Source organism: Carlito syrichta, unplaced genomic scaffold (assembly GCF_000164805.1).
Source record: "Carlito syrichta isolate Samal-C Ts95f unplaced genomic scaffold, Tarsius_syrichta-2.0.1 Scaffold316219, whole genome shotgun sequence".
NCBI lineage: Eukaryota > Metazoa > Chordata > Mammalia > Primates > Tarsiidae > Carlito > Carlito syrichta.
The window spans coordinates 461,304-485,797 of NW_007260315.1; the positions used below are offsets into that span (position 1 = coordinate 461,304).

Genomic DNA, 24,494 nt, shown 5'->3' on the forward strand with positions numbered 1-24,494 from the left:
TCCCCAACGCAGGGGCTCCGAGGCCTTGCTCAAGGGACGGGACCGAGTGTCAATTCGTTTCTGGGAGGAAAAGCCAGAATATTGTGCAAGGGCAGTTGTTCAGTAATGATGCAGATAGATCGGTCTTGGGTTTCTTTTTCTAAAATAGTGATTGTATTTCACGTGATTATTAACTTTTTGAAACTTACAAAAATTATTTATCTTTTCAGGGCAACAGAGGACTTGGTTTTTATGGAGAAAAGGGTGAAAAGGTAAAGGAAATTTAGCAGATTCCAGCAAAGTCAGGCAGTGTCTGGTGATCAGGAAGCAAATTGATGCAATTACTGAGGCTTATGCTAGTACCTTGACACAATCTACAGACAGACCATTTGCACAGACAAATACTCACTGTGAAGTGCCAGACTGTCACACATGCCCCAGTGATAATGATGGATCCATAAGACAGTAAACAGGAACTCTCTAAGTGGGCTGAGACCTCTGACACAGAGTCATAACCTCAGCCAGTTCCAGCAGGCAGACGCTCAGGCATGTCCCCAAGGGGGTCTTCCACCACGTGGAACCCAGAGGTGACTGAGAGGACAGAGACTAGAGCGTAAGACTGACCTGGAGCTGTCTTGGGGACCCACGCCAGCCGGGCTCAAAGGCAGGCATGAGGGACATGAGGCTCTTACCTTTCCTTACGGGGCTAGGACTCAGAGACCTCGTGGCCTTTGAGAGGAGCCCATGAGCTCACGTGTTAGCCAAGCTCAATGTGGTGCCTGCACACCTCAAGCAAAACCTTCCCACATGGATTCTCGTTGTGGTCACCATGAGACCCGCAACCCGCTGTAGAGGGAATCTGAGCACTTTCTGAGCATTTTTCTGCTCTTTTCCGTTCCGCTTTTCAATTGAATAGCATATTACGTGGAATCAAGTCCTGCCCAGGTGTGAAGAGGAAAGACTGTGTTCTTTTGCAGTAATAGCGTAGAAAAAAATCAATAAGGAAAACATTGACGATCAAGCACATAGGCATTGAAAGCCTCATGCAGTGAAATACAACCAAACAATACAATAAAATTTTTAAAAAGAGACCAAGCATGATGGCTCATGCTTGTAATCCCAGCACTTTGGGAGGCAGAGGTGAAAGGATTGCCTGAGCCCAGGGGTTTGAGACCAGCCTGGGCCACTTGGCAAGACCTCGTCTTTACAAAAAAAAATTTAAAAATTAGCCAGGCGTAGGGGCGCACACCTGTAGTTTCAGCTACTTGGAAGGCTGAGGCAGAGGGATCACCTGAGCCCAGGAAGTCGGGGCTGCAGTGACCGTGGGCGTGCCACTGCACTCCAGCCTGGGTGACAGAGTGAGACTCTGACTCAAAAAATAAATACATAAATAAAATGTGTAAAGAAGAAAAATCTGGAAAGAAATTAGTGGTGGGAGAGAACAGTCATATGCAGCAGAATGGAGTGAAATAAATGTCTATAATCCATGAAGAGCTTATTCAAATGATTTATAAAAACATCAAGGTCCCAATAGGTACGTGGGAGGATGACAACGTGTTTTAGGCATTTTTAAGCCATTATATCAGGGGACACTCAATCCACGTGGCGTGCCACTTTCTGCAACTGATATGTCTCAATTCGCTGCCACTCATATTAGTGTGACATCTGAGTTCAAACACTTATTATGTAGTTTACATGGGAAAAATAGCAAAAGAGAAGACATTATTGTTCTTTTTGTGTCCATTATTTTCTGGGAGATAAAGCCAGAATATTGCACAAGTTTAGCTGTCCAATGATGTTGCAGATAGATAGATTTCACCTGCCCCGCAGGGGAAGGTGTTTTCCGCTAATGATAAAAATTCAAGTCAAAGCAATCTTGAGATATATTTATTCTTATATAAAAACACCTTTAGCTAGTGAAGTAGTTGTTCATTTGCTTGCTTGGCATTTCTCATAACTTGATGCCAATCCTGAAAAGTAAGAGTCATATATGCCAAGATCTGTAAAAAACATTTATACCTAATGGTTTCCATATGTAGAAATCCATCACCAGGAGACAACCCCCACAGAAGCAAATGCAGCCCCAAACTGTGTGTAAGCTACGTGGCCTTTATGCATAAATTCTAAATCATTCCTACCGAACGTAGGCTACAACACATTTGCATTGGGATTATTTAATTCTGTTAGGATTATTTTACTTTGTGATTGTTATACTGCAAGTATACATGTGGCAAGTAATATGCAGACATAAAAACAGTATCGTGGTGGGGCTTTGCTGTTATTTGCATTGTACAGTTTCCTTCCCATTTAAAGACGGCTGCTTCTGCTCAACCATCCACAGGGGGACATGGGCCAGCCAGGACCCAATGGGATTCCATCGGACACTATCCATCCCATCATCGGGCCCACGAAGACCACCATCCACCTGGATCACTATAAGGTAAAGAGGCTGCCACAAAATCGACTGTCTTGCCAATGGAATTAAAACAAGGACAAGAAAAATAGGTAGCTTACTTCCATTTTATTTAAACACTCACATTCCAAATGAAAAGGACTCACCACCAAATTGGCAAATTCTGCATGAAAGCATAATTAGGGCCAGGCCTGGGGGCTCATGCTTGCAATCCCAGCTCTTTGGGAGGCTAAGGAGGGAGGATTGTTTCAGCCCTGGAGTTTAAGACCAGCCTGGGCAACATAGCAAGACCTCATCTCTAAAAAGAAATTTAATTGGAAGGCTGAGGCGGAAGGATCGCCGGAGCCCCAGCGGGTCGAGGCTGCGGTGGCCGGGAGCGGCCACTGCGCTCCAGTCTGGGCGACAGAGTGAGACTCCAACTCAAAAAAAAAAATTAAAAATTAGCCAGTCATGGTGGCGCATGGCTGTATTCCTTGCTACTCGCGAGGCTGAGGCGGGAGGATTGCCTGAGCCCAGGGGGTCGAAGCGACAGAGTGACACACTGACTGGATGGATGGATGGATGACAGATAAAGAGCTAGATGATAGATAGATGAGAGATAGATGAGAGAGAGAGAGAGAGAGAGATCGATAGACAGGATGGACAGACAGATGCCAGATGAGATATAGATAGATCGAACAGATAGATGAGAGATAGATGAGAGATAACCAGAAAGCTAGGTGGATGGGAGACAGGGCGCACTCTGCGTCTGAACGACCTGGGTCTGAGCACTGCTGTACCGCCCACTTGCTCAGGGAGGCACTTAGTCTTCCTGAGCCCTCGGGCTCCCCTCTGTCCTATGAGGATGGGGATACTGACCTCCTAGGGCTGTCGAGCAGGTGACAGGTGCCCATGCGTGGTGAAAGGCTCCATGTCACGCCAGGCACACGCAAGGCGCAGGAGCTAAAAGAAGCCCCAACGCAGAAATTGTGTCTTTCCAGAGAAACTGGGACCCCAGCCCTCAAGGGTCTGCCGTGGCTAGGTGTGGCTCCTGGATCCTGGGTCCTGGGTGGGATCTGGCCCACAGGACCGCCGCTTAGGGAAGGAGCCCGCCCGGGCGGCGTGGCCTGAGCCATGAGTGTGGACAGAGGGGCCTGGGAGTGGCAGACAGAGCCTCTGTCCAGTCTGAGGACGGAGGGTGATGGGGGGTGAACATCCAGGCTTCTTTTTTTTTTTTTTGAGTGGAGTCTCACTCTGTCACCCAAACTGGAGTGCAGTGGCCGCGCCCGGCCACCGCAGCCTCGACCTGCTGGGCTCCAGCGATCCTTCCGCCTCAGCCTTCCAAGTAGCTGGAACTACAGGCGCGTGCTACCACGCCCGGCTAGTTTTTTTATTTAGTGTAGAGATGAGGTCTCGCCAGGTTGCCCAGGCGGGTCTCGAACCCACGGATTCAGGCAATCCACTCACCTCAGCCTCCCCAGGCGCTGGGATTACAGGCTGAGCATCCAGGCTTCTGAGCCAGACGTCCTGGTCAGCCACCCAAGAGAGGATGGCCATGCCTGGCTGGAGCCTGGCCAGCCTGCAGGGGGCAGTAGCAAGCTGCAGGGATGTGGAGCACTGTCCTGGGAGGAACCCTCGGTGGGCGCAGTTTTTCACCGTTTGAGACAAAGAGAGTGGGAAAAAGCAAATACTTCATACAACTTTAGCACTGCTTTCTTTTGTTTTTTTCCTTTTGAATTGGGGTCTCACTCTGTGACCCAGGCTGGAGTGTGGTGGCACGGTTCACAGCCACTGCAGCCTCCACCTCCCAGACGGGGACAATCCTCCCACCTCAGCCTCCCGAGTAGCTGGGACTACAGGTGTGTGCCACCACACCAGACTAATTTGCTTTTTTATTTCTTGTAGAGACGAAGCCTCACCATGTTGCCCAGGCTGGTCTTGAACTCCTGGGTTCAAGCGATCCTCCATCCTTGGCCTCCCAAAAGGCTGCACTTACAGGCGTGAGCCACCGTGCCTGCCCTAACGCTGCCTTCTAAAGTCATTTTTGCTTCGGGTTTTAACATGTTCCAAATGTATTTTTTCCTCAGAGGAACTTCCTAACATTTGATTCAAATGAGTACTGTCACGGGGTTTTTTTCCCTGGGCCTATCGCCCCCACTGTAAGGATGTTCATAGATACCTGTGTGGGGTGATCTTGGAAACTGCAGGTGGAAAAAAAGACAGACATTTTGGTCACACCAAAAATAGCACAATGTGCACGGGGGCCGGGGGGTGGATGCCCTTAAAGCCCAGATTTCCTCACCACTGTACACCGCAGCCCTGTAACCAAAAACCATTGCTACCCCAAAGCCCCTGAAATGAGGGGAAAGAAGTAATTAAAATAATAATACATGGCTGGGCTCGGTGACTCAGCCTGTAATCCCGCGCTGGGGTGAGTGGATTGCCTGAGCCCGCGGGTTCGAGACCCGCCTGGGCAACTTGGCGAGACCTCATCTCTACAATCAATCAAAAAATCAGCCGGGCATGGTAGCGCACGCCTGTAGTTCCAGCTCCTTGGAAGGCGGAGGCGGAAGGATCGCCGGAGCCCCGCAGGTCGAGGCTGCCGTGGCCGGGAGCGGCCGCTGCGCTCCAGTCTGGGCGACAGAGCGAGACTCCAACTCAAAAAATAATAATAATACCAATAATACATGACTTCATTTACCTTGCGAATGTCTAGAGAACCTAACCCTTTTTCCCCTCAGAATTTTGAAGCTGCGGAATGGGAGCCATTCGTTGCCGTGACTCTCTAAGGACGTTGAAAGTCGAAGGACTTTTCATCCCCTACAAACCCTGACGGATCTTCACGTGTTTCCGTTCTCAAATTAACGTGCGTGTTTGTCTTTTCTATCCTCGACAGGGTGAAAAAGGAAGCGAGGGGGAGCCAGGAATCAAGGTAAGTCGAGTCACGAGTGCGCTCCCACCCCCCTGTCGCCCCGGGTCTTGCCGCTCCTCCCGGCAGGGTGGCACGCGCCCTGCCCGTGGAGACCTTCCAGCCAGAGGGCGTCCGCCAGGTCGTTGCACTTCATTTTCAGAAACCATCTTTCGAACTTCTGCCTGCCTCACTCACCCTGGCTGGTCCACGTTTTCTAAGTTCAGAAAAGGCAGAGGAAGAAGATGGGGCGGGGGGAGTCCTGGGTTGGGGTCTCTGTCATCTTGGTCCCACCTGCCCGCCTGCACCCAGTCGTCCCTCGCCAGCACGCGCCAGGTGACGGCGAGGTGTGATACCTGGGAGGAAAGCCAGCACGGGCGAGCTTGTGAGCTGTCCGCGTGCCTGTGTGGACAGGGTCAGGGCTGAGGACACCGAGTCCTGGGCGCAGAGAGTGACACACGGCCCTGCTGGCCGGAGGGGCTCCCGGGCGGCTCCTCCCCCACCTCACGCTGCCTGGCCTCTCTCCTAGGGCTTCCCCTTGAAAGGCGAAGAGGGTATCATGGGCTTTCCGGGAGCCAGGGTGAGTACGGGTGTCGGAACGGCAGGGCGGGGTTGTCCGGGTGTTCGGACGTTCTGTCTTAGAGCGGTTTCAGGTTCACGGCAGAACTGAGCAGAAGGGGTGGGGGCTTCCCATCATCCCTAGCCCCCCACACAGACACACACCATGCACACACACGCACACACACACAGCCTCCCCCGTGGACACCCTGCCCCCAGGGCTGATGCGCTGTGCTCCGTGAACCCACCTTGACCCAACCCTGTCACCCAGAACCTGAGGTGTCGAGACGCTGCACCCCCAATGTGCAGAAGGCCTTTCTGCCAGGTGTGCTAGGTTAGGCCTGTCTGTGGTAACAAAAATGCAGAGTGTCGCCAACACACGTGGATTTGCCATTGCCCCAAGGGTTCAACATAAATGTTCCCTAGTGGGGGCAGGAAGAAGGGTCTGCCTCCTTCTACAGGGATTCGGCCACGAGAGGCAGGCCCCTGCCCTTCAGGCCACGGCCTGGCCTTGCCTGCATGTCCACTTTCCCTCCGTGGTCAGGAGAGGGAAGCAGAACCCAGAAAGAAGAGAGAGAGGGTATTGGTGGCTATCTGGCCATCGCTACTACTTAAAAAAACAGACCAGGCTCGGTGGCTCAGCCTATAATCCCAGCACTTTGGGAGGCCAAGGCGAGTGGATTGCCTGAGCCCGCGGGTTTGAGAACAGCCCGGGCAACTTGGCGAGACCTCATCTCTACAATAAACAAACAAATAAATAAAAAATTAGCCAGCCGTGGTAGCACGTGCCTGTAACTTCAGCTACTTGGAAGGCTGAGGCAGAAGGATCGCTGGAGCCCAGCAGGTTGGTGCTGGGGTGGCCGTGAGTGTGCCATTGCTCTCTAGCCTGGGTGACAGAGTGAGACTCCAACTCAAAAAAAATGGCATATTTTATGATCTCCAAAAGTAAGAATAGGGAGGTTTATTAGAACATTGGAGTTGGGCTCGGTGGCTCAGCTTGTAATCCCAGTGCTTTGGGAGGCCAAGGTGAGTGGATTGCCTGAGCCCGCGGGTTCGAGACCCGTCTGGGCAACTTGGCGAGACCTCATCTCTACAATAAATCAAAAAATCAGCCGGGCGTGGTAGCACATGCCTGTAGTTCCGGCTACTTGGAAGGCTGAGGTGGAAGGATCGCCGGAGCCCAGCAGGTCAAGGCTGCGGTGGCCGGGAGCGTGCCACTGCACTCCAGTCTGGGCAACAGAGTGAGACTCCAACTCAAAAAAAAAATAATGGGAGTACCAGCCTTTGTATTTTTGCCATTTTCACTGTACCGTCCTTGTGATCTTCTCCGAATTTCTATAGAGTGGTGAAAATAGGCTAGGCGCAGTGGCTCACATCTGTCATCCCAACATTTTGGGAGGCCAAGGCAAGAAGACTGCCTGAACCCAGGGGTTCAAGACCAGCCTGGGCAACTTGGCAAGACCTCAACACTACAATTAATCAAAAAATTAGCCAAGTGTGGTGGCACATGCCTGTATTTCCAGCTACTGGGAAGGCTGAGGTAGGATTACCTGAACCCAGGAAGCCGAGGCTGTGGTAGCCATGAGTGTGCCATTGCATTCCAGCCTGGTTGACAGAGTGAGACTCCAACTCAAGATAAATAAATAATAGAGTGGTAGAAATGATGCATGTCATGGAAGTATTACTAACATGATGTATCACCTTAAGAAAATAAAAGTCTTCAGGTGGTTTGATGCCTTCTGTAGTAAAGGTGCCTTTGCTGTTGGGATGCATTTTGCTTCCTTTAAGACTTTTTGTCACAGTCATATATTCCCACCCGCCCCTCTCAGCTTACACAAAGGGGGAGTCCGGGTTTTGGTATTAAGTTTTGTGGCTCGTTCCTATTCCTCAAATGTGGGCCCTGAGACCCATCTGCCCAAAGCGCTTTGCCTTAATCACCATCGGGGACCCTGACAAGCCCTCTGGAAAGTCTCACGGGGTTTTCTGAGCAGTAATTGCTTCCGTTTTCTGTTCACCCCAGGGGCCCCCCGGCTTCGATGGTGAAAAAGGCTCACCTGGACAGAAGGTAAGTTGGATGCTCCAGGGCGGGTGACACGTGACATGGAGCACCCCCATGGCGGCAGTCAGCGGGTGTGGGCACTCAGGAGACCCCTGGGGGCTGCACCACATGTGTCCCATGACACAGAAGATCTGCCTCCCGGCTGTTCTCCCTCCTTCTGCTACCTCCACTGGCTCTGGGCACAGTCCGGCTTGACCACGTTCTGGCTTTGACCCTTCAGCATCAATGCCAACCTCAATGCCTTGATACAATTCTTGCCCTTCCTGTCCTTTTATCCAAACCCAGTGAGCGGTCTGGTACCAAGCTCCGCCCCAGTCACACCCACCTTTGCACCATTCATTAGGGATCGAGGTGTCCCAGAAGGCGGCGTACCCAGAACCACGACCATCTAAGCCCCGCCTCTAAAGGCCAACAGGCCACATCTTGATGAAGGATCACGTCAAGCCGATGCTGAAAGGGGACAGAGGACTGACACAAAGCCCGGTGCTCACAGGAGTCTGTCCCCACCCACCCCCATAACTGGGGTGTGGGAGAAACCATTGCTGTCGCCTGTTATTCCATGTTTTAACGTGCAATTCCACACAGCTGCCCCAGACCCCGGGGGCTCTTAAAAGACAATGGGAGCAGCCCTCTTTCAGGTTCCCTCCCTCTTGGGAGCTTTTTTGTCTTAATAATCTCCTGCTTTCTCACCTGGGGGGGGGGAAATGATGACAGATGTTCACGAGTGCTGACCACCTGGGGCTCCAGCTGCCGTGGCCGGTGTGAGGGTCACAGCACTGTGGGCTTGCTCCTTCCAGCTAGCCTTGCGCTGACGCAGCAATTGAGACGGCACACGTATTTCTGGTTAAAGATGTCAAGGGGAGACAGTTTACTCGACCATACAAGTGGGAAATAGGCAGGTCAGATGCGGCTGTCCTGCTCGTTAATTCCAAGCTGCACACAGACAGGTCACCCTGTGTCATCCTGTCGGTCAGGCTGCCATCACCCCCCACAACTAGCTTTCAGCTGAGCTCACTGGCTTTGGTTTTATGATACAAAATGGAGCCAGAAACCAGAAGCAGCTCTCTTGAGCCCCTGGGAACAGCAGCACAAACAATGTGTCATCACGGGAGGAACCAAAATGAAAATATTCTCTGGGAAAGCCTTCTGTCTCCCTCGATGTGAATGCAGAACCAGTCACGCCTCATTTCTGCAGAGGTGAACAGAGCTTCCATAGGTTCTCCGGGTTCTAACCTTTCCAGAAGGGAGTGGAGACAGGTGTTCTATGGAGTTGAGTGTATTAAATTTCCTGATGAGCAAGAGACCGTCTCCCCTCCTCTTTCTGGGGGAAACAAATGTTTAGTCACTGAGCAAACACTTCCCACAACCCGGGGTTATGTTTGAAGGTGTTCACTGACCCTGGTCTCTTGAGGAATGCACATGGGTGCAAGGTTGGTGCAAGCCCCCCTTTGCTCATAGGAACATTCATCCTACATCTTGGTGGTGGTCACACTCCTGTAGTCTCAGCTACTCTGAAGCCTGAGGCAGGAGGATCGCTTGAACCCAGGTGGGCGAGGCTGCAGTGAGCCGAGATCATGCCACTGCACTCCAGCCCGGGTGACAGAGGGCGACTCTGTGAAAAAAAAGAAACAAAATCACATCCTTTGCAGCAACACGGCTATGGCTGGGTGGAGGCCGTTATTGTAGGTGAAGAAATGCATCATTCACATGTTCTCGCTTATAAGTGCGAGCAACACCCTGAGCACTCACAGACGTAAAGGTGGGAACGACAGACACTGAGGACTCCCAAAGGGGACAGGGAGGGAGGAGGTGAGGGCGAACACCAGCCTGCTGAGTCCCAGGCTCACTATTTGGGTGGCGGGTTCGATGGGAGCCACACTTCCTCCCCCCGTAGTATGCCCGTGCGCCAACCCTGGGCGGGTTCCCCGAGTCCAGAGTAAAATGAAATTTAGAAACAAGTAGGTCAACAAAAGCACACAATGAAGCCCACCTCGGAGCATTCCAAGCCACGCGACTGCGCCTGGGTCCCCGCATTGCTTCTGAAACCATCAGAGAGGGTACCTTGCTTCGGCCCTCAGCATCCATCACCCTGGATTTTGGGGGCTGAACCGCATGGTCTCTCACAAGAGGGAACCAAGGTTGATATCTAGCTTGATAGAAATTAGGAATTAGAAAACAAAACTTAGTGTCCGAGTTTGGTTTTTTTCCCTTTTTTATACAGAGAAAAAAATTCTAGCGTAAGAGGCTGTCCTGCTTCTATGTGATGTTAAGTGAAATTTTTGAAAACTAGACTTGGGGGAAAGTTTTGATCCATGGATCAGGTTGTCAACCACCGACCCCACGGATCAGTCATAAGATCACCAAAGTGAGGCACCCAGCCTTGGTGCCTCCTGGCGGGACACACAGCAGAGAGGAGGTGTGCCGTGTCCTTTGTGGCCAGGGCCCGCCAAAAAGACAGAGGTGAACCCAACAAGGGCCCTGGCTAATGAGCACTTTGGGGTCAACGTAGGACTGAAGGAGCATATTCTCCAGTCGCAAAGATGCAGTTGACCACGTCCACTACGTAGGACATTTGCGGCTCAGACGACCCAGTCTTCTCGACAGCAACAAAGTGATACTTAAAAAAAAATAGGAAGAAGAAACGATCATGAACTAAAAGAGAATTAAGAAGCATGGCAGCGAAATGTCATATTTGGACTTTGTCTCCCAGTCAAGCAAAGCAATCTTACAAGACATGTTTGAGACCAAAATCAGGGGCACAGATCGAGTTAACAAGGGATTTAAATGAATGATTGTTAACTGTATTCGATTTCATCATGGTAGGATGGTCACATTTTTGACACTGTGTGTTAGGGATGAAACGTAAAGCTAAACATCTTTTGCAGGGAAGCAGAGGCCTGGACGGTTATCAAGGCTCTGATGGGCCCAGAGGACCCAAGGTGAGCCCTTTTTTTCCATCTCTTTCCTTCTCATGGTGTCTCACTCACCCTGCGGGGTGGCTTTCACTTCTGTGCTCCAATAGTACCCCGCTCACCCCATTGGAGGAGGCATCCCTCGCCCTAATAGTGCAAGATTTCTAAACACATGGCCCTGCCACTGGACAGATGGGGGAGACTGCAGCTCATTAGCCTGGTTACTGCAGGGGTACCCTTGGGTCTACATTCAGGGGTCCTCAGGACAATGGAGGGCAAGCTTTGTAGTAGCAAAAGGGTGAGGTGTCCCTGGTTCCCGAGTGAGGATAAGACTTTTTTGAATAACTCCATGGGCTGGCAGGGAGGTGAGACCATCAGCTGAGGACCGGGAGACACAACTGGCCCTGCTGTTAGGGGAACTTGCTGGGGAGGGAGCCTTTCCCCCCTGGACGGAGATACATCTGGTGAGGACTTGAGAGTCTTATGAGACTCAGCGATGTTGAGGCAACTCATGGAAGGTCATGTATTACTGACATTCCATCAGGGGGTGGTTGCACCATTACTGCTCAGATATCTTTATCAAAAATGCAAAAGATGCCTGGGCGTGGTGGCTCATGTCTATAATCCCAGCACTTTGGAAGGCCAAGGCAGGAAGAGTGCTTAAGCCAGGAGTTTAAGACCAGCCTAGGCAGCATAGTGAGACCTCGTCTCTACAAAAAATAAAAATAAATTAACTGGACGTGGTGGTGTGCACCTATGATCCCAGCTACTAGGGAGGAAAGCAGAAGGATCACCTGAGCTCAGGAGGTCAAGGGCACGGTGAGCCGTGATCATGCACTGCACTCCAGCCTGGGCAACTGAGGCAGTTTCGACTTGAAAAAAGAAAAAAAGGTGAAAGTCTGACTGCAGAAAACATAGTCTCCTGGCATTTGATGAGGACTTGCCAGTGAGACTGGCACCTGCCTGTCTTGTTCCCCCTTGGTGCACCTGGCTGGTGGGGAAGATGCCCAGGCCGACCCACCACCCCCGCTCAGTGATGCTGTCCCAAGCCCGGTCCATGGCTCGGCTGGCCAAACTAGTGACTCTGCTGCACAGAGGGTCCACGCTCAGGCTTATTTGGAAAGACGCATATTGTCAAGAAACGCCCAAAGCCGATTCTCACTCCTTGCCTTTTTCTCTTTAGGGAGAAGCGGGGGACCCAGGACCCCCCGGACCGCCCGCCTACTCCCCGCATCCTTCCCTAGCAAAAGGTGCGTGTGCGACTTCTCCTGCCGGCCTTCGCGTCTCACGCATACTTTCTCCTGTTGGGGACACAGGGTCGTGAACTCTCAGGACAGAATTTTCTCAAGCAACACCAAACCCAAAAAGGCGTTTGGTTAGAACATATACTTTGGAGACTCAGTCTCGTGCACAGTTTGCCTCCTGGCTTAAAAGGAGCCATGGGGGGAGCCGTCACTATGCCTCTGCCTGAGAGAATGCCCGCTATCTCCTAGGTGAGAAACCCTTCCGCGGGGAAAGGCTTTCATTCCCACAGAACTTATGCGGGTCTGGTGTTGCCGTCTAGAATATCCCTGGGACGTCCAGCGGCAGCAGGCCCGTCCACTTCCAGGGCGTTTCCTCCAAGTGTTCCGAGACGCTTAAGCCTCCACCTGCCCACCGATGCCTCAAATTGGGCATCAGCCACAGTCTGTAAACAGCCACGTCCTTTCAGACTTCAGGGCCGTTAGTTCCCCAGGGAGTGCAGGTAACCTACCATTCCCTCGTCGCCGCCGACCTCGGAGCGCAGATGAGGGACTGTGCGTGTACGGCAGCCAAGGCTGTCCTCGTCTTTTCCTTAATACTCAGCCATCCAAGCTGGCAGGATCCTAGGGAAACCTGGCTCTAAGCCTGCGACGAGAGCCCTGGACTTTGAGCCTTTTCGATTGCGCACCCTTCTTTTTGTTTGTTTGTTTTTTGTTGTTGTTGTTGTTTTTGAGTTGGAGTCTCACTCTGTCACCCAGATGGATTACAGTGGCCGCTCCTGGCCACTGCAGCTCGACCTGCTGGGCTCCGGTGATCCTTCCGCCTCAGCCTTCCAAGTAGCTGGAACTACAGGCGCGCGCTACCACGCCCGGCTAATTTTTTTGATTTATTGTAGAGATGATGTCTCGCCAAGTTGCCCAGGCGGGTCTCGAACCTGCGGGCTCAAGCAATCCACTCACCTCGGCCTCCCAAAGCATGGGATTACAGGCTGAGCCACCGAGCCCGGCCAGATTGCGCACGCTTCTAAGTTAAAAGAAGTGTTTTGGGCACCCCATCCTAATAATCCTATGTACATGTGTCGAGGCCAGGCATCGGGGCTCACGCCTGTCATCCCAGCACTTTGGGAGGCTGAGGCCAGAGGATGGCTTGAGCCCAGGAGTTTGAGACCAGCCTGGGCAACATAGCAAGACCTCATCTGTACTAAACATTTTTTTAAAAATTAGTCGGGCATGGCGACGCACACCTATAGTCCCAGCTCCTTGGGAGGCTGAGGTAGAAGAATTGCCTGAGCTCAGGAGGCTGAGATTGTGGTGGGCTGTGGTGACAAAACGGGACATGACTCAAAAAATAAAATAAAAATAAAAATATATTGGCCAGGCTCTGTGGCTCAGCCTGTCATCCCAGCACTTTGGGAGGAGGAGGCGAGAGGATCGCCTGAGCTCTGGGGTTCGAGACCAGCCCGGGCAAATTGGCAAGACCTCGTCTCTACAATAAATAAATAAACAAATTAGCTGGCGCAGTGGTGCCTGCCTGTAATTCCGGCTACTTGGAAGGCTGAGGCGGAAGGATCACAGGAGCCCAGCAGGTCGACGCTGGGGTGACCAAGAGCGTGCCACTGCACTCCTGCCTGGGCGATGGAGGGAGGCTCCAACCCAAATAAATAAATACGTAAATAAATAAAGATATATACAACAGTTCTATGTATCTCTATCTAGGGATGACGTATCATGTTATAGGAAGCTCCCTGAGGACAGGCGTTTCACTGCCCGTCTTACTCGTAACCGTGTCCCCGGTGCCTGGAACAGTTCTGGCAGAGTGGACGCTCAGCAAACACCTGCCTGTACAACCGAATGGTGTGCACACCAACACACACACACATGAGACAGGCATGATCAAGGGTGGGACTTTTTATTTTTTTCAAGTCAGAGTGTCGTTCTGTAGCCCAGGCTGGAGTGCAGTGGCACACTCACAGCCACCGCAACCTCAACCTCCCAGGCTCAGACCATTCTTCCACCTCAGCCGTCCGAGTTGCTGGAGCCTTGCCAGCTTAATTTTTTATTTGTTGTAGAGACAAAGTCTCGCCTTGTTGCCCAGGCTGGTCTTGAACTCCGGGGCTCAGGCAATCTTCTCGCCTCAGCCTCCCACAGTGCTGGGGTTACAGGCGTGCGCCACCACACCTGGCCAAGGGGGCAGGGCTTTTTAAATGAAGTCACTCTGATGTCTCCTTCCCAATCCCATTAGCTCACTGGGCCCACCCCATCGCCTATGTTCGGGTGTCAGGAATTTGCTTTCCTGCTTGGACGTGAGCTGTCTGTCACTTTGGTCATTCCTTCAGCAACGTCTTCATCCAGCGTTGAGGAGGCCCCTGGAGTTTCTCCATGGGTGACATGAGCCATCCATGAGTATGTTTTGAAGTCTGTGCTTGGCTCCTGGGATCCACTTCATGTGAAACTTGTGTGTCACCATCTCGTCCCCGGCGGCCTCGTGTCTGCCAGACCCCAAACCCTGTGGCCGAGTAACCTGCCTTGACTTGACTGACTATTGGTGATTTGGGTAGGCTGGAAGCATTCTCTTTGAGATTTGGGGAACACATTTTTTAAATTCATGTTGACAATATTCCTTCTGCAATTTTTCCAAATGTCCCTGACTGAGAGGCCAGAATTCATTCAGTCCTTGCTTCTCGCCCTGCTGTCATCCTGGGCATCACACCAGGAGGATGGGTGATTTTAAAATTCATTTTTCCCACCAGCAGATTCAGAAATGCCTCAGCAGCCCTCGACAGCATCCCAGCATTGTTGGTGGGCGGGAACGTGGATGGGGTTGCATTCCAGGGTCTCTGAGAGTCAAAGGTTGCCTGATGAACCGTTTCCCTCAGGGCAAAGAGGAAAATAAAAGTGTCTGTGGCAAGGGAGTGCTGCGTGAACTTGTCCAAGTGCAGAAAGAAGAGAGGGCTTTGCATTAAAAGAAAGAATTCCACGATAGCTAAAAACAGGCCATCCTGCCATTCTTCCAAACAAGCGAGAGGTCCAACATGTTAGGTTTTATTGTTAAGAATGGCTGACGTTTACGGAGCCCCCCTGTGTGCTGGGCAATGTCTAGGCTATTCTACTGTACTTTTCTTTTTTTAATTTTTGTTATAAAGTTGGGGGGTACATTTCAGGGTCGCACCCTCCTCCCCTGACAGTTTCCCACTACTGCCAATCACTTTCTTATAGCATTATCATTGTTCAAGGTCTGTTTATGAGTGAGAACATATGGAACTCGGCTCTTTGTTTCTGTGATAGATCACTGAGTATGATGGACTCCAAATCCATCCAAGTTGCTGCAAAGTCCATATGTTTGTCCTTCTTGATGGCTGTGTAATACTCCATCGTGTATATGTACTTCCTCCTCCCAGTGACCCTGTGAGGTAGAGTTGTGCATTCACCCCATTTGACAGAGGGAGAAATCAAAGCCCAGGGAAGTGAAGAGCCTTTTCCAAGGTCACGTATGTAAAAAGTGAAGGAGCATGAGCCCGATCCGGGCCACCTGGCTGCGGAATACAGCCGCTCCCAGGGCAAGGAGCTGATCCTAGTACCGGAGCTCATCCCAGTTCCTGCAGCTAATCCCAGCACAGGGAGCTAATCCCGGTGCAGGGAGATAATCCCAGGACAGGGAATTAATCCCTCCCAGAGAGCTAATCCCAGGACAAGGAGCTAGTCCCAGGGCAGAGAGCTAATCCCAGGGCAAGGAGCTAATCCCAGAGCAGGGAGTTTATTCTAGTTCCTGGAGCTAATCCCAGGACAAGAAGCGAATCCCAGGCTCCAAGAGCAGGGTGGCCTCCCCCCCATCCCCACCCCCCACCTCCAGGACCCTGCACGGCAGGACAGCAGTCCTACCGCTTCCTTCTCGGTCGGCTCTTCGACTCACCTGCTGCCGTGGCCCATCTTCCCCCCAGCCCGTTCCCTGCACCCCAACTCTCCTCCCAGAATCCTGCCACACAGCCTCTGGGCATTAGCCTGGCCGTTCTCCCCTCGGGACACCCTTCCTGGCGTGTAGGAGGGAACCATGCGCGTCCACACCACGGAGCTTTATGGACATCAGATTCACGTAAAGTGCTCAGTACTGAGCCTCCTTCCCACACCAAGGACTCAAAACGTCATCTCTTCCTGCGATGCTTGTTCTCTGTGGCTGTCCCTGGCAGGTGTGTCTCCAAAATAATCCCCTCCTTCAAAGCCCTCGTGTACTTTTTTAGCATGCTATGTGGTTTAATATTTATAGGAACCTTCTCCCATTCGATTGTGAATGAGCTTCTTGCAGACAGAATCAGGCTGGGCATGGTGGCTCATACCTGTAATCCCAGCACTTTGGGAGGCCAAGGCAGGAGCGTTGCTTGAGGCCAGGAGTTCAAGACCAGCCTGAGCAACATGATAAAGCTCTACCTCTCCAAAAAAATTTTGAAAAAAATTAGCCAGGCGTGGTGGCATGCACCTGTAGTCCCAGCTACTCAGGAGGCTGAGGGAGGAGGATCACCTGAGCCCAGGATTTCAAGGCTGCAGTGAGTGATGATCACTCTCCTGCATCAGTGACAGTTGGAGACTCAGTCTCAAAAGGAAAAAAAAAGAGCCCACCCTATATATTAAACATCTTAATGCCCAGCATACCTCACTCTAGGGACAAGGTATTTGGTAAATATGCATTCAGTGAAAAAGGGAACATCTGCTGTGATCCCTGGATGACAGTCACGTTCTTACCATGGGGTCTGTCTCGGTTCCAGGCACCAGAGGTGACCCAGGATTCCCAGGGGGTCACGGGGAGCCAGGAAGCCGGGGCGAGCCAGGAGACCAGGGTCCACCAGGCCCCCCTGGCTTGTCCATCGGAGACACAGGTAATGACCCCCATCACCTGCACACGGGTCTCAACACAAACACCCGCCTTCGCTGACCGCATAGCCCTTCCGCCATGACTGTCCTCGCCGCCTGGTTCAGCAGCCTTGAGGACTCTTGTGTGCATGCTCTGATGTCTTCACGGAACCGTTGCCCATGTGACAATGACTCCCGACTAGGTTAGGCTGTGTCACTCTGGGTGACTGACCTGATGCCCTCAGGGAGTTGGGAAGGGGACAGTCATCAGATGTAACTGATCACAACCGTCAGGCCTTACCTGGGGGCGAGGGAAGATGCTTCTGGAAAGCTGGAAACTGATTGTGAAATGCCCCCATGGCCTCGCCCCTGGGAGGGTGACCCCGCCAGCCCCACGGGGGTCTCCTGTGGCCATGGGGCAGTCCCCAGCGTCCAGAATCGGAAGACTCATGCTGCCGGTGTGTGTTGTCGGGTTTCAGATGAGAAGAGAGGCCTCCCAGGCGAGATGGGACCCAAAGGCTTCAGAGGAGATGTGGGCGTCCCCGCGCGCTACCCCGGCCCACCCGGAGCTGACGGAAAGCCAGGCCTCCGAGGACTCCCCGGACCCGCCGGGCAACCTGGACCGGATGGTGAGTGGAAGAAGACCAGGCGGGGGGGAGTCCAGTGTTCAGGTGAAGCCTGAGCCCGGCTGGGTTTTGTGGGGGTGCTCTGCTAAGTCATTCTGCAAATGAACCCCAGAGGCTGGTGGGTTTGGGGTGGTGGATTTGGGGGGACGAGGGTGTGGTGGGCGCCTTCTGGAGTCCACACAAGACAGGCTGAAGCCCCATACGCCTCTAAGTATCAGAAGCCCTGGACACGGCGCAGGGAGGTTTGGCGGCTGAGACTCCAGTGACGAAGGTCCCCAGCTGAGTGTCTGAGATGCACAGGCCAGAAGCAGACATGAGGGGATACAGCTGTCCCGGCGTCTGGGTGACAGGTTCCACGTGCTTTCCATCGCAGTGGGGACCTCCCGCTCGGCTGCAGCCTCTCTCCTGTTTCACCAACACGCTGAAGCCGATTCGATCGCCTCGTTCCCAACCGGGGCAGAGTCAGAGCCACAGGCAGACAGGTGACAGTGGCTGAGGGCAGACAGGATGGCCGCACTGTCTCCAAAAATGAGTGTCAGTCATAGGCCAGGGCCGGGACACACAGTCACAGAGTTTATAAATGAGGCCAGTGCTAGAATGTAAGCCCAAGGCATGACGCCGTGTCAGCGCAGGATGGTATTTCCAGGTTGTGGCATTCCTGACTCACCTTGTAGCTGTGATTGCGTTGTCTAAGAAGGCAGGAGAACGTGCTGTCAAGAAAGGCTATTCTTGGCCAGGCACAGTGATTCATGCCTGTAATCCCAGCACTTTGGGAGGCTGAGGCAAGAGGATTACTTGAGGCCTGGAGTTCGAGACCACTCTGGGCAGCATAGTAAGACCGCAGCTTTACAATAAATCGAAAAATTAGCCAGGTGTGGTGGCATGCGCCTGTTAGACCCAGTGATTTGGGAGGCTGTGACAGGAGGTTCATCTGAGCCCAAGAGGTCGAGGCTGCAGTGAGCTGTGGTCATGCTGCTAGACTTCAGCCTGGACAACAGAGTGGGACCCAAACTCAAAAAAAGTCATTTTCAGCTTGATCGTTTAGCAAATGATGTTTTGGGCGTAATCTCTCTTTTATCCCCTCAAGAGAGTAAAGGAGGCATTGGAAGAAAACAGGAGGTCATGTTCTCTTTCCGTGTGGCACTGGCCAAAATGTAGCAGCCTCTTCTTTCTGAAACAGCTTTCATTCCCAGCATTGCCCCCAGATCATCTGTCGGCATCTCCCACCTTCAGGGAGGAAGAACATTATACTTGCTAACGGATCGTGTTTAGTTTCGTTAAAGGTCAACTTCAAGGTCTGTGTTTTAATTGCCTTTGAAAGATACTTTCCCAGAGGTGTTAGAAGCACATCTCCATGAATTTCTTCCATTAAGGGAATCAGCAGTCTCAGCCTCCATTTGATATTCTGTAGTAAATTTTCAACTCGATTTGGTTTTGCTTCAAGTAGGAAAGCCACAAGTTCCCAGTCTCCTGAAAATTTTGGGACGCAGACATCTCCCTGGATCATCCATCTGCCAAATAGCACAGTGCCATCTTTAATTTTTTTTTTGTTATCCCAAAGTAATATTTACTACTGTGGCATCTATGATAGCAGTTAAGTTTCTAGGCACCTTCCGTTTTCTAGGTAAATGAGATCTTTTGAGCTTTCCTGGATTGGAACAGAGCATAATGTGTTGAAAATAAAAGCATAAGAATATGCCCCTTTAAAGAGCTGTGATTAAAGCTGTGATTAATAGTTGCCAGGATTCCTGCAACTAAATTCCATTTTGATAAAGATACAGTCACATACTTTATAAATCTTGCTCAGTAAGTCTGTGAGTTACGAACACAAATCAACTGCAAACAAATTAACTTATTTCTGATCTGTATTCTAGACTGGTGAGGAAATGCATAAAATAGAGGGACCCTTATCAGATACATTTTATCAGCTAAAAATGTCAAAAGCACACAACTTAAATTCTCCTTTAAACATATATCTTACCCCTGTGAGACACACTGTTTCCAAATCACCTTTTTTTAGCAACTTCTTGTACAAAAAGTAGCCAGCCTCATAACGCCTTTGAAAAATGCCCCGGATCGCTGTAATTTAATACCCGTGACCTTGATTGCCACGGCCTCCTGTGACTTCTCCCCGGAATGAAGTTGTTGGCCTCTCTTGCTGACTGCATTTCACCCTGTTTTATGGACTGATTCTGACGAAAGCCAGGATTTTTTGCCATTTGCAGTTCCAGTAAAATCAAACTGTGAAGACCGTTTTCCTTCTGGGTGAAATAGGTCACTTCCTCCTATTCCAGTTCAGGTTCTGGACCCCAGTCTGGAGAGTTCTGTTCTGCTCTACAAGACATTGAGATCTGCCACTTGACTGAAATTATCACTACGTTAATTAGTATAAGGAAAGCAACGCAGGACAGAGGAAGGCCGTTGCCTCCAGGCAGCCACTCTGTGCCTTTTAGACTCAATCTGTCAAGCGTCCGATGCTTCCTCTAAGGACACCTAGTCTCCGCCCTGAATGACGCATCCCAGATCTTAAATGCCAGCACTCTGAGGTGTGCATGGTTAAGTATCTCCACCTGGGACACTGCACTTCCCATGAAATACGAGGAGAGTTTGGAGACCTGTAGAAAGCCCACGGCGTCCACGGCTGACCTGAGATGGCGGTTGCCCTGGTCACCCGTCACCACCATGGACCCACATCCAGGGCTTAATCTCGATGGCTGCCTCTCCTCAGTGCAGGGCACAGCGGCAGTCTCTTCAGATGCTGTTGTGTCTTGCCCATGAAGGCCCCTGTCCCCATCTCTCAAGCCATCCCTCTGAGACCACTCTGCCACCTCCTCCCCCTTCTTCTCCGAATCCAGTAGACGAGGAAGCCCCTTGTATCTCAGCTTCACACCCTTCTCGCTGCCCGCTCTACCAGGTGACACGCCGTCCCCATGGACACGCTGGTCGCTCTCGGGTTTCTCTCCAGCCCCGTTCCATATTCTGAGCTCCAAACATAAGCTGCGGCCTCACGTGGGGGCTCACGCCTGTCATCCCAGCACTTTGGGAGGTGGAGGCGAGAGGACTTCCTGAGCCCAGGGGTACGAGACCAGCCTGGGCAGCTTGGCAAGACCTCGTCTCTACAATAAATCCAAAAAATAGCCAGGCATGGTGGGGTGCGCCTGTGGCTCTAGCTACTTGGGAGGCTGAGGTGGAAGGATCGCTGGAGCCCAGCAGGTCAAGGCTGTGGTGGCCGTGAGCATGCCATTGCACTCCAGCCTGGGCAACAGAGTGAGACCTGGCTCAAAGGAAAAAATGAAAACCCGTTAACTGAACATACGGGCACCTATGTGTGCCTCACAGACACCTCAAGCCGTGAATGTCCACGGTCGAGCTCTGGGTCCCCTCCTTCCCCACCCCTGCCCCCACCTCGGCGTCCTCTGGGTGCCTCACCCCCCCCACTGATGCCCTCCCCACATCCTGGTGAGTCCACCTTGGGAACCCCGAACGTGTCCGCTGAGCTGCCCTCCCCTGCTTCTGTCCTGATCTAAACCGCCACCTTGCACTCGGCCTTCTAGGACAGACGACCCACATTCCTCCTCCCATAGACCTCGTAATCTCCCAGCGGGCTTTAACAGCTCTAATTGCCCTTGGGGTAAAAACCAAGCCCGGTTCCACAGACCTTGTGGCCTGACGTGGCCCTGTCTTCTCCCGTCCTGGAAGTCTGCCCCTCACTCCCATCGTATTTCAAGGCTTTGGGGCTCCCTTATTTTCTCTCTGGAACATTCCCTCATGCTCCTTGCTTGGCTGACTTGCTTTTATTCTTTGGATTTTGTATTTATTTATTCAAAGTCAGGGTCTCACTGTGTCATCCAGGTAGAATGCAGTGGCACAATCGCAGCTCACTAAAGCCTCAGCATCCTGGGCTCGGGTGATTCTTGCACCTCAGCCTCCCGAGTAGCTGGGACTATAGGCGTGTACCACCATGTCCAACTAATTTTTTGGTTTACTGTAGAGACGAGGTCTCACTGAGTTGCCCAGTCTGGTCTCGAACCCCTGGACTTAGGCAATCCTCTCGCCTCTGATTCCCAAAGTGCTGGGATTACAGGCATCAGCCACCGTACCTGGCTAATTTTTTTTGTTTTTGTAGCAACAAGGTCTCACTGTGTTGACCAGGCTAATCTCAAATTCCTGGGTTTCAAATGATCCTCCTGCCTTGGCCTCCCAAAGTGCTGGGATGACAGGCGTGAGCCATCACACCTGGCCTCTGGATTCCACTTCCGAAAGGCCTTTCCTAACAGACCCTCAACCTCAAATATGCGTCTCCCTGGGACTCTCTGACGCCTCTTGGTCCCCGTAGCACTGGCCGCCATTTGGAACTCTACGTTGGTGTGCCTACTGGGGTGCATTTAGCACGCGTCTCCACATCTAAGCCATAAGCTCCAGGGGGCTCTGTCGGTTTTGTTTCTGACTATGGACACGAACGCCTAGCACACGACCCGGAGGAATGTTGTTGAATGAATGAATGGGTTATGGTAAGTATGGTAGACGTGTAGTGAAACCAAATTACATGGGACAGTTTTAGTTGGGTTTTTTTTTTTGTTTTGCTTAGTTTTTGTTTTTGAGTCGGGGTCTCACTCTGCCATCCAGGTGGAGTGCAGTGGCATCACCACGGCTCACCGCGGCCTTGACCTCCTGGGCTCAGGTGTTCCTCCCACCTCAGCCTCCCAAAGTACTGGGATCACAGGCATGAGCCACTGCTGCCATGGGACGGTATTGCTTCCCACCTTTTCATGGATATTTATACTCACTGAGGAGCTCTATGACATTCAAATTCTAGTGCTAGTGTTTTTTCCAAGCAGATAGTTACAGTTTTTATTGAGTCAGAGTCTCACTCTGTCACCCAGGCTGGAGTGTAATGACACTCTCACAGCTCACCTCAGACTCGACCTCCTGGGCTCAGGCGAGCCTGTACCCTGCAAATTTTGTTTTGTTTTATTTATTTTGTAAAGATGAGGTCTCGCTCTATTGTCCAGGCTGGTCTCGAACTCCTGGGCTCAAGCAATCCTCATGCTTGGCCTCCCAAAGTGCTGGGATTACCAGAGTGAGTTAATCCAGCATTTTTCTCTGCTTTCTGCTTTCTCCATGGCCTATTCCTTCTCTTTCGGGCACCCTACAGTGTGTATGGCCACAACATCCTTATTTGTTTGGAGGCATTTTTATTTGCCTGTGGGAGTTAGGACCCTACTCGATTAAAGAGTGAGGAGGAGCTGGGATTGGCTGAGCCCACAGGTTCGAGGCCCACCTGGGCAACTTGGCAAGACCTCATCTCTACAATAAATCAAAATGAGCCAGGCGTGGTAGTGCGCGCCTGTAATTCCGGCTACTCGGAAGGCTGAGGCGGAAGGATCGCCGGAGCCCAGCAGGTCGAGGCTGTGGTGGCCGGGAGCGGCCATTGCACTCCAGTCTGGGCGACAGAGTGAGACTCCAACTCAAAAAAGAATGAGGAGGCCAGGGTGCCTCTGGGGACAAGCAGACAGGCCCACAGTGGCTTTTGTGACCTGGAAACGTGTGCCGCATATCTACCACAAGATGGCACTCTTCTCGAATGCGACCCAAGAATTGTGTTGGGCAGCGAGAGCATTTCTTTTTCTTTCTTTTTTTTTTTTTTGAATCGGAGTCTCACTCCTTCGCCCAGACTGGATTGCAGTGGCAAGCTCACGGCCACCCCAGCACCAACCTGCTGGGCTCTGGCGATCCTCCCACCTCAACTTTCCAAATAGCCGGAACTACAGGCATACACTACCATGCCCGGCTCATTTTTTACTTATTGTAGGTAGAGACGAGGTCTCGCCAAGTTGCCCGGGCTGGTCTCGAATCCGGAGGCTCAGGCAACTCACTCACCTCCACCTCCCAAAGCATTGAGCCACCAAGCCTGGCCCGCCCGCGAGTGCATTTCTTATCCTGTCGTCCAGATATCCCAGCTTGGGATTGTGGAGCCCTGCAGGTGTGACAGGACTTCCAAAGTGGCCTGAGGTTGGGTGGGGGAGGGAAAGTGGGGTAGAGGTTGTTCAGGGAGGCTGACCACGCTGAATCCAGATTTGCCTCGAGAGACCTGCATGCATGAGTCCATTAAATGTGCATGCGTGCACATGTGTGTGTGTGTGTGTGTGTGTTCGTGGGGGTGGGCAGGGCACACAGTGCACCATTCCAGAGAAAAAAGACAAAGGGGGAGCTGATTCGTCCTGGTTGGGTTTGGGGGCTCCAGGCTAGTCAGAAGTCTGCAGTGGTCTGGGACCCAAGGCACCAGTCAGAAGTCCCAGACCTTTCCTTGGACACGTTTTGAAGAAGAAATGGTTCTATCCCTGCGCCAGAGGATGGAACTTCTTTGCAGGCACCTCGATGTCTGTGCACCCCTAGAGGCTGAGGCCACAGAGAGGTCCAAGTTTCTTTTGGAAGAAGCAGACTGGAATGGAATGGGGTCTTATGAGCCACCCGGGGGGCTTGCTGGAAAGCCTTCCCGACACTGGGTCAGCAAGGCACCAGGTCTCTGTGGGGTGCTCGGCCTTCTTGGGGCGCTGAGTCCCCGTGGAGCTCTGGGCCTCTGGGGGGTGCTGGGCCTCTGGGAGCCAGGACGGCCGTGGGTCTCGGGTCTCTCTGGGTGCAGGACCAGGTGATGATGGCCCTTTGTGGGGTGCAGGGCCGCCGTGGGGGCTGATTCATGCGAGGTGGCGGGTCTCCTGCTCTCCCTGGATGCTGGGCCCGGTGAGGCGATGGATCTCCTTGGGAGCTGGGCCTCCGGGGCACTGGTTCCTTCAAGGCCACGGCCTCCTGGTCTCCGTGGGCGCTGACGCTCCTGTGCTTTCCTCACAGGTTTCCTGTTTGGCCTCAAAGGGTCAGAAGGAGGAGTAGGCTTCCCCGGGCCTTCTGGGTCCCCTGGGGCCCGAGGACACAAGGGCTGGAAAGGTAAGGGCTCCCGGGGAGGCGGGGGGGGGGGGGGG

The 24,494-nt window shown here is 52.3% G+C and overlaps 1 protein-coding gene across 1 annotated transcript in view; it reads left to right on the forward strand.

Annotated features, from left to right (window-relative positions):
- The window catches only part of COL4A2 (collagen type IV alpha 2 chain), a 227,685-nt gene that overhangs the window by 152,490 nt on the left and 50,701 nt on the right, over positions 1-24,494 (forward strand). The window contains exons 11-20 of the mRNA XM_021706945.1: positions 210-251; positions 2,321-2,419; positions 5,268-5,303; positions 5,809-5,859; positions 7,858-7,902; positions 10,782-10,835; positions 11,992-12,058; positions 16,807-16,917; positions 17,371-17,520; positions 24,367-24,459. Of these exons, the coding sequence (XP_021562620.1) occupies positions 210-251; positions 2,321-2,419; positions 5,268-5,303; positions 5,809-5,859; positions 7,858-7,902; positions 10,782-10,835; positions 11,992-12,058; positions 16,807-16,917; positions 17,371-17,520; positions 24,367-24,459 (748 nt within the window). The remainder of the gene's footprint in view (positions 1-209; positions 252-2,320; positions 2,420-5,267; positions 5,304-5,808; positions 5,860-7,857; positions 7,903-10,781; positions 10,836-11,991; positions 12,059-16,806; positions 16,918-17,370; positions 17,521-24,366; positions 24,460-24,494) is intronic.